At 38.0% G+C, this 10,636-nt stretch overlaps 1 protein-coding gene across 2 annotated transcripts in view; it reads right to left on the reverse strand.

Moving 5' to 3' along the window:
• The window catches only part of msi2a (musashi RNA-binding protein 2a), an 81,693-nt gene that overhangs the window by 63,968 nt on the left and 7,089 nt on the right, over positions 1-10,636 (reverse strand). Inside the window, exon 5 of one of the 2 annotated variants that reach the window (XM_077242136.1) lies at positions 8,135-8,176. The exons of the other annotated variant lie outside the window; for it this stretch is intronic. Within the exon in view, the coding sequence (XP_077098251.1) occupies positions 8,135-8,176 (42 nt within the window). The remainder of the gene's footprint in view (positions 1-8,134; positions 8,177-10,636) is intronic. 2 annotated transcript variants of the gene reach the window in all.

The following is a 10,636-nucleotide window of genomic DNA, read 5'->3' on the forward strand; positions in this document are numbered from 1 at the left end:
CCAGAAGCCTACGATCGATCAATGAGCGACGGCTGATGGTACCATCACAGCGAGGCACAAAATCACTGTCCAGAACATTCACATTCACGGTTCCATGCTGGTGGAATGACCTCCCCACCCTCGTCCGGAATGCAGAATCCGTGACAGCATTCAAAAGACAACTGAAAACTCATCTCTTCCGTGAGCACTTAACATAAAAAAATAAAAAATAAAACTTTTTCTTGAAATCTTCGCTTGTCTGGTTTATGCTACTCTGAGCAATGTTTGAACTATGTATTCTGAGCACTTCTTGCGTTGTTTTTGCCTCTCCACGATGACTCGCTGGTTTAATCCTCAAATGTAAGTCGCTTTGGATAAAAGCGTCTGCTAAATGACTAAAATGACTAAATGCAATACATTGACACTAGAAACCTTTTATAATGACAGCATTTTATAACCATTTTGGTCACATTTGGTCGGGGAAAAAAAGAAGAATTATTATTATTTGCATCTAGTGCAATTGGTCACATCGGTGTTGCCGTGAGCAAATTAATTGCATCCCCGCTTAAAACGAGCATTCGTAAATATTTCCAATTAAAAAAAAGTTGCGCTCATCCTCAAATGTGTATCACTGGATCACTCGAAGTTGTTGTGTTTGGTGCTGCTGTATTGTATTTGCGGAGATAGACGTCGAACTCTGAGATTTTGGGTTCATGACACCCTCCAGGACCGTTATCTATATGCAAACAACATCATATCATAAATGATAGGAAATCCAGCAACGGTGATGATTAGCTTCTCCATTTTCTCGGAACTAATGTTTCGGTAGGAACGAAAGTTTACATCGTGTGTTTCTCCGGAATCAGCCAGCGAAGGACGTCTATATTCAGATTGGTTGCTGCCGTTTTGCCGCTGCTTGCCGCTGAACCGCGTCATAGCTCATTACCATAAAGTTGAGAGAAGCCAGCTTCAATTGAAAATGAATGACTCCCGGTAGCTTTGGAAGCTCAAGTCGGCGGCGGTGCGAACGTACAGCTATTGAAGTCTAAAACTATTGGATCTGCCCAGAGTCACTCTGGATCTGCCATAACCAATAGCTAACGTTTTTTCGTGACGTATGTCATGCGCATACGATGCGCATACAACATCACGGCCACCAACAAAACTAAGCAAAGATTGTTCTTGCTCCGGCTTTAACTTCTTGATATTCGACAGCGTTGCCACAACGGACCGAATGGCTTCGCTTGCATCTTTCTCCGTCTCCATTACTGAACTACAACTTAAAATAACGCACAACATCAACGTCATCGTTCTCAGCCACTCCCTCTGTTCGCTGATTGGCCCGGTAAAAAAATTGACCGGAGAAAACCAGACTACAGCACAATCCCAGACGTATGGTGCGTTCTATTATTTATCCGTGTTGGAGTTCCGATTAGGAAGACAGACGTTGCCTAGCAACACGCCCCCTTTCCTCGGATTTCCCAGCTCGGACGTCGGACAACCGTGAGGACACAGAGCAAGAATTCCGATACGGAATCCAAGATGGATGCTATGATGACTTGTATGAATTGTTTTTATTGTTTTTGGACGGCTTTGGTTGTGGGTATGGGAATCAGTCTTGTTGTGAGTGCAATATTGAATGAAGCCTCGTTTCAAACGGGTGTTACTAACGTGATTAGCGTTGCTAACAGAAGATAAACTAAAACATGAAATAGTGAAAATTTTAGAAGTTAAAATGGCTGCGTTTTGATAAGCGCCTGGTACTCGGCCAGTGCTACCATAGCAACAGCTTTCTGGGTGGCGTCCATGTTTTCTCTCAGACGCGCAAAACATACCAGAACGCTTGAAGTGACGTCATATCCGAGGGCCGAGTCGGTTCGTTGACAATAATAGAACGCTGGGGTAGTACTGAAGGAAAATGAAAATTGAGCGGAAGTACGTAGGAGGGCGGAAGTTTTGCCACTTTTATTGAAAGATATTTACGAGACGGCAGGGAAGGACAGTTTTAAGGGGATTAGGAAATTCTGTATCGCATCGCATGCATAAGCACCACAGTCCCTTGTGTCAGAAGGCTAACCACTACGCCACGGCTCCAACTGCGCTCATCCACCAAATTTATATTCTCCTCTTCCACAGGCCATTTCACATTAAAACCTACTACACCCTCACCCCAGCGCCTGTTTGTAGCCGCTACAATCTTTTTTGACATGAGGTGAGAAGTGAGGTGTCCTAATACCGTGATCCCATCAACTCAGCGCTGATTGATTGACTTTTCTCTCTCGATGATCCTGCGGCTGCCTTGCCAGATATCGGATTGTTTCTTGTTTTCTGTGAAAAAGTCGATGGGCGTCCTGTCTGCTTTGCAGAGCCATTTTTAAACTGCATTTCTTTTCTTGACTAAAACCCACACGAGCCAGACACAAGCACTGCTGGAGGGTAGTGTTTACACTTCAGGGTGTTTTCTGACTTTTTTTTTTTTAGATTGAAACACAACTGAGAGTTTCACTTGAACTGTAAGATCATGCACGCAACAACTGCAGCTGCAGGAGTCCCGTTCCATGACAGACATAACCGAAAAATGACTCAAAGAGAGAGCGAAAGCGAGAGAGTAAAAGCATTGATGAGAAAAATAGAGGTCAGCAGTCATTTCCAGCTCACTTTATTGGTTATGAAGGTAAAAAAAAAACAGGAACACTGGAAAGTTCATGTCCTAACCAGACGCAATGCCGCGAAACGCATCTTCACCATGTTTTGAAGCCGCAACATCCATACACACCGAGTGACGGGATACAGTTTAAAAATGGTTTCTATTTCCTTGGCTGGAACAACAACAAAGTATGACAATGATCATTTCGGGTAGATAATGTGACTTAAATGTTAAAAGGGTTTAATGTGAGTTTAAATATCATCTTGAGTGATAATATTTATAATCATACTGAAAACAACAATAGATACTTTAGGTCTTGAAAAAAAATAAAAAACAACATTCAAACTGAACTAAATGTAGAGTAGTACGATTAATCATTAAAAGATTGTGATCTCGATTCAAACACCCACGCAGTCTCATTCCTAAATGACAAACAGTTTGTATGCGTCTATGGACTGCTTGCATAACTACTTTACATTTATTTCAACTCGGGAGTTTCCGGTAACACCTACATACATGAAACCACAGATTATTACAATGTTTAATGGCTGTAAATTAATTAAAACAATGAATCATGTTCTCTGCATAAACATAAATTATCTTGATTTGACCCTGCTGAAATATTCTTATAAATATATTTTCTTATCAACTGCTCTCATTCCCAGTCTTTTAAATATTTAAATGACTGAATGCACGGTACGTGCCCTAAACAAACTGCACGATGTTAAATATTTAATTAATCTTAAACAGTAACGCACACAGGGTAGAGGAGAATGACAGTCAACAACTTTGAATATTAAGCATTTTGGGCATAAACACTTAAATTACATTCAGCAAAATTACTGACAATGAAAAATGACACAGGATAGTGATTCAAATATTAATTTACATAAATAAATGCTCGTAGTACTGATCTTATTCATCAGGTCTCAAATAATCACATATTTTTAACAGCCGCTGCTTTCTCATATCGGCTTGGGTTGGATTTAAAACTTAATGTTCCATGGAGTTTGGAAAATTAAAATCAGATTTTAAAATCGTCTTGCGGACAATCATTTTAGGTGGTAACATATACATAACCGGAAATAAAGGAGTTGTACTATTTCAAAACGGAAGAGTGACACAAAGCTCAGTGCAAGTGGTCCATTAAACCTTTGACAAAATCACAACGGATGATCAATCAGTTTGAATGAATGATTCAATGACAAATACATTTGAGTCACTTGTCGACGTCTGGTGGCGTAACAATATAATTGATCAAATCGTTATTTGAAGCACGTGTTACTTTCAAAAGGTAACGCGGTGCTTCAAATAACGATTTTATCAATTATATTGTTACAAGTGACTTAAATGTACTTGTCATTGAATCATTCATTCAAAATGATTAGAAATAATTAATTTTGATTAATTAAACATTCTAAATAGACTGCAGCATTTAATGTTTTGTCAGAACCTCTATTAAATTAAATGTCATTTTGATTTGTTGTCTGTTCAGAATTATGATCTCTGTTTGAAACAAAATTGCGATTCTCAATTTATCTACACTGAAAAAATGGTCGTGATTTTAAAATGCTACACTAAAAATTGCTTAGTGAAAAACTGTTAATTGGTTAACAAAGTTTCCTTACTATATACGGTAAATAACTGTGGTAGATCTAATGGTACATTTAATGTAGTTTTACTGTAAAATACAGTTTTTGAAAGTGAAAAACCACTCGTTGTATAATTTACAGTGAAAAAACGTAAATTGACATAGCCACAATTCCCTGCGTGACACTTTAGAATAGATGTATTTTTGTTGAAATAACTATGTTTCTTCATAGTTTTCTTAGTTTTTTTCTAATCAGTTATGTACATTAGGGTTTTATGTTACATTTAATGTTGTTAAATGAATGTTTATTGCATTTTTTACATTTCTTGTGTGTTACCATGATGGTGTTTAATGTTTGTGCGAAGCACACTGTGCAGCCTCTATATATTAGTATTAACTTTTTTGTTGACGTGGTGCTTGTGATGAGCTTTGGTTGTTCATGTGACTCATCACTGCTGTGATTGTTGGTTGTCAGTGTATTACAATGATACAAAACAGATATTAATACTTCAGTGGGTCGGTAAATTAACACTATATCAGATAATGAAATACGGTTTATTACTGTAAATGAAATACGGTTTATTACTGTAAATTTTGTAAAGTTAAGTCTGTAAAACCAATAATGTTGCTAACGTATTTTTGACGGTAAAGTCCAGGCAACCACAGCTGGCGTTTTTTTACTGTAAAAATCACGGTTTATTTTTTACAGTGCAGCTCTAACTCAATGTGAACAAACAAGTGTATTCTATGACAAAGATTGTATCAGTTACTCAGTATGCATTTCCAATTGTTATTACTCATCTACTTAGCAAGTGCGTCATACTGCAGTGCACTTGCACTTGACACACACTTCTGATTGGCTATGATTTGTGATTTTGCTGTGTCTTGTAGCCGTGCCGCGTCTGGTGTGGACAGACGCATTGGTTTTCGCTAGAATCTTATTGCATCTGGTTAGAACTCAAAGCAAGAATATAAGATTCAAAATCTGCTAAAAGGCAATTAAATGTAACAAATCATGCAAAAAAAAAAACATTTTACTGAAAAATTAAACAACATTTTATCAAACTTGATAATTGTCAATCTTTTAAACAACTCAGAAGTGATTAAACTACATTTTATAAAAATCACCGGTCAAATTTAAAACGTATACAGTCAAATTGAACGACTACAGGGACTCATCTCAAGATCACTCCTTAAACAGTTCTATTCTATATCTCTATAGCCAAAATTATGAAAAAAAAGATCAGTTAATGATAGAAAATTATTCAAAATATTCAAACCAGGAATGTTAGAATCAAAGGACATAAAAAAAATCTGTGAAAACTAGGGATGGGCATTTTTCAGAAACATTGTAATCGAATATTTGGTTCATCAAAATAAACTATATTCGATTATTTAAATGGAGTTTAACAAGAAAGACGTTATTTCTAGTTAGTTTCTCGTAAGTTTGTCACCATTTCTGAACAAGCTTATGATCAAGCAATATAGAAAACAAGCTTACATTATATCTTAAGGTTTTCTTTTAGTTGAAAACAATGTCTCTAAAAAAACATACAGAATAAAGACATTAAACCTCAAGCAGAGAAAACAGGAAGAAACACTAATAAAGCAGACTGAGCAATTATCGTGCAGAACGTATACATTCGAGTCTGCATATGGTTATCGTGTTTATTTTGTTTCATATAGTTATGTTGAGAAAAACAAGAATATCCACATGCTCAGGTCAAAGTTGGCAGCTCAGTCTGATAACAATAAGTTAAACAATATTTGTTTCCCTGCAAAGTTTCTTACAGCGCTTTGTGTTTTCGGTTCTTAAACCGGTCTCCCTCAACGAAACTTAAAGGAAGAATATATCTCAAGATCACTATACATCTTTATACGACTTTTGATATGAATCTCAATGTGTACTGCATGTCAACTAGAATAAACAGAACATAAAAAATGCTTTATTCTGCAATACCCCGACTCACCCTACAACAACAACATTCAATTCAAGCTGCAAGCACACAACTATGCTAAAATATAAAGAAAAATTTGCAAACACCTAGCATAACTCTACATTAAAATGTTTACTATCCATTAAGAAAAACTGGACTTTTCTGGACCAATGTCATTCTTGTTAAAAGGCAGATATGACCCTAAAATGAAACGACTTAAAAATGGACGTCTTGTATGGTTATCTCACATGAGTTATAGTAATCAGGGACGACTTAAAGCCGAGTGGCGGTTCTCAGTGCGCACATGCTAATGAGGCAGACAGAAAACCGTTAATCACGCTGGTCACCTCTTCTGAAGAGACTCGTGACTAGCTGCCATTTCCATAACAAGCTTTCAAAGCGCTTTTAACGACACAAGAGGCCACAGTCCCAGTGGCAATTAAAATCATGTCGGGACACGCCATAATCTGTTGTGTTATCACAATGTGACACAACAAATGTTGGCTGGAAAAAATCTCAAGAGAAGACGGTCACTTTGGCTACCAAAGACAAGCTCATCATGAGACACTAATGTCTGCAGGAGAAGAGAGAACAGCCCATGTTAGCCACACATTCTCAAGACACAACAGCTAGGAAAAACTCATCTGCAAGTGTAAATGACATCACTGATGACATCACAAGGGAATTACAACCTCAAAGCAGAATACCATTGCTTAAAAGTCTCATTAACGTCAGCAGACCCATCTGTAACTCTCAATCTAAACAGCGCAGATGATAACATTTCTCTTGACCGAAATACAAACCTCTCAAACTGCAATAACACAGGACAACTATAAAGGGTCCATAAACAACAGGAGATCTGCAATCATGTATAAAAAAAAAAAAAAAAAAAAAAAAAAAAAAAAAAAGTCTGTCTCCAGCAGGCATGGACCTCACACTGAGAAATAAACATGAGCACTACCGTTCAGGCAGAGTGCAGGCAAGATGTGTGACAAGAACGATTAGCTGCTTGCGGTCTAAAATCAATTTTACATGTACAAAAAAAAAGCCAGTGCAATGCCAATAGACCTGCCTTAATCCTATTGCCTTAAGATCCCTTAAAATCAGTGTTCTCCGCTTCACACGAAAATAAATACAGTTCTTTCTGCACTTATGCGCTCGGCTTTACGTTTACTTACAAAAAAAAACCTGTCACATTATTCCTTATCCATCTTTGTGGTATAAGAAAAAGGACACGGCAGAAATTATGCTAGGGTACAAAAGAGAGAAAACGGCCCATGTCTTCAGTTCTCATAACCCGCCGTCTGCAGGGGGGTTCATATTGTTTAGGAGGTCCAAAAAAATAACAAATAAATAACAGGGCTGCCTTGGAGCAAAATGCATTTTCTTTGTTTCAACAGGAATCCAGGGACCTGAGGAGGGGGGAAACGTCTGAGCTGTTCTTGATGTTGCAAAAGAAAAGGTTAAGAGACCAAAACTGGCAAATAAAGAAGGGGAAAGAACTGTCTGGAAATTTTGGAAATGCATGCCAACAGACTTTGAATGATCCGGGGCATGTCTTCAGAGCGCTTTCCACCTGTCTGAAGCCTGAGCCATTCGGCACAGAAAAAACGAATCTGTGAGGCACTCAACACCAAGAAAAAAAATATCCATTATCGATCGGTATTTGTTGTGGGACAAAAAAAGAAAGAACCTGCCAGAGTGGACGGCACTTGGGCGGACACTTTGAGCTTCAGACCAATTTACAGAGTAAAGAGGAAGAACTGCATTAGCACAAAAGAGACGGACACACTGACAACTAATAGCACTACCCACAAATCCCTGAAAATCACTTCAGATGGACACACGCATCACTGACCGACCACATAATTGATATTCCACACTATGATGCACAGGTCTGCACTAAAAAAAAACATGAAAAATGCTTACGCAAAAGCAAAAAAGAATATCAGCGTCAAGCAAAAGTTATAAAATTCTGACCTTGGGTTGGGCGCGTCGAGGAAAGGCGACCTTAGGATCAATCTGTGCACAAACAGAGAAAGAAAGAGAGAGAATGATGATTTGAAAAGCAGTCATATTTGAATGCAGTTATCCAGACCTAAATTTAATACACTCGTTCATCATTTCATACAAATCGACACCATCAAGCTATGGAATGAAAAATCTGGAGCACGGATAGGTCACACTGGAACAAAGCCATTAACTCTTTGGCTTGTCATCTTGTTAATTTCAGTTTGTGCTCAATCTTGCTGAAGGTGTGCAGACAGAAAGAATTATCAGAGAAACTATTTCATGCTCCACTGTCACACTGTCTTGCCTCAGCCTTAATACAGCCTCTTATAAAGAGGAGTTTCAAACAATCTCATACAGGCAGACATAGTCAAGAGGAAAAACATAAACAGATCGAAATTGGGCTCTTGCAGGAAATTACTTGTCCATGTTCAGCAAGGCAAAGGCTTTAGATTGTAGCAAAACTCCTAGTGTAGTTTTGAACGTTTGCCTAAGGGCTCTGCAGCATATAAGTGTATCATTACAGACACACAGCCTTTCTAAATAAAACACACACACAGTAGGAGTCATTTTCCGGCCTTGTCTATAATGTATATGTTGCCCATCTTAAATATAGATACGTCGATTCACTGTGCTTCTCACGGGGTAATTATTCTCTGAAATGACACACTGGTGTCCACTGAACGAAACCTTTTATTCTCCCAAAATTTCATTTGACTGAGCTGAGATCGTTATCTCCCCAAATCAGGTCAATTAGAGAGATGGATTTTGTAACAGGTATGGAAACCTTCTCTGTGATAAATTTCATGTAGCGATTCGTTTTAGCAATTAGCCTGAGGCTTAACCAATTCAACCTCAATTACTCCATCGAAACAAGCCTGTGTGAGCAGAAACAATATTACGCTTTGAATTTCAAATCAGTAGAAATTAGGAGTCTTTTTCCATACAGCCTGAGAGCAAAATATCACATTCTGATAATAAATGCACGGAAAAATGTGTGTATACTGGGTCTACAAACAAAACAATCTGATGTCGGTTTTTGAGTTATGCATTGGTTGTCGGATAAGAAATCAATAAGCTGCGTCTATGGGGTCAGGATATTAGAGGTCATAACTTATTAGGCCTATTAGTACAAAAAAAGAAAAATTGTATTACCATTGTTGCTGGTGCTGGATTTGTCAAATCAAAAGCAAAACCACTGCAGTGCCAGCCATTCAATCAGACAAACTAATCACAGACAAAAAAATCTTAAAACCTAGTGATAATCTAAACCAAACAGCAGACAACAGTTATTAAGCCAATATGTAATTTAGACTCGAGCACACATTGTGTAAATAAAGTCCTGTGTATTTCCAGATGAAGCAATTACTGAGCTTCTTCCATCTCAGCTGTAGCAGTTTAATGTGTTAGTAGCCTTTTATTGCTTTCAGATAGTGGGTTACATCTGGTATTAACATCCTTTTTTGGCTGATCCGATCACAAGCGGTCAGTGCTACATGCAAGTGTAAAGAGGCTCAAAGCATTTTGTGTTTGGATTGCTAAAACCACTTTAGCTGGAAGTCAAAAACTTCCACATTGCATTTGTAAAGTACTCTGAGCTGCTTACATGCTTAAAATAACCATACAGTCTAGAAGATTTCAGTCACATGAAGCACAGGCAAAGTGCACTTACATGACTAAAATAACGATGAACGTTTTGTTTTGCTCAACTGATGAGTTCCGAGTGACATACGTAGGCTTTTTTATTTTTTACTATTTAAAACCTTTACAATCCAAATCACGGGAGATGCATTTAAACGGCAATCCGCAGAGGAACAGTGAGACTCGTTTCTTACAAAAACAAAACCCCTAAACCAGCAAGATCTTCCAAAACTGCTAACTGCATTCTGAAAAAAACACTATGTGCCCGTTCCTAAAAATGCCATCTCGATAATTTGATACAGAGCCTATGATTTTTCAAATACGCCTGGTAGATCCTCAATCAAAAGTTCCTCTTTAAAAAGACATCACTCAAAGTGTTTACCGTTCCTGTACACTGTACAAAACTCAGCGCTGATTGCAGGAGACGAGATAACAACCCCCCACTGCGATAAAAAGCTCACAGAAATCTGATTTCAGCTGAATACGAGTGACACAGCACAGCCCTGAAACCTCACTGCCAGTCGTAATTATTCATTACCGTCAGATTTACAGACAGCATCAGACACGCAAGCGTTTCTGGAGCATATAAGACTTGGAGAAGGAAGACAGCGTGTGGTGTAGTCGCTCCAGGTGTTCGGCGTAGTTTGTCTGACATTTAAGTTTTAGCTTTTTTCCCCCACAAACTAAACATACTAAAGAAATCAACGCACAGTAGAGAAGTGTTATTTTCAGAATGCCAGCACACTGACTGATTCAACTATGCATTTCCATTATAAATGTTCACATTTTCAACACTCCAGGGGTCATTTTTGAAATTTCGTTCAGTAGTGA

The sequence above is a fragment of the Siphateles boraxobius genome, unplaced genomic scaffold (assembly GCF_051911475.1).
Source record: "Siphateles boraxobius isolate OS27281-9 unplaced genomic scaffold, OSU_SipBor_1 25, whole genome shotgun sequence".
Lineage (NCBI taxonomy): Eukaryota > Metazoa > Chordata > Actinopteri > Cypriniformes > Leuciscidae > Siphateles > Siphateles boraxobius.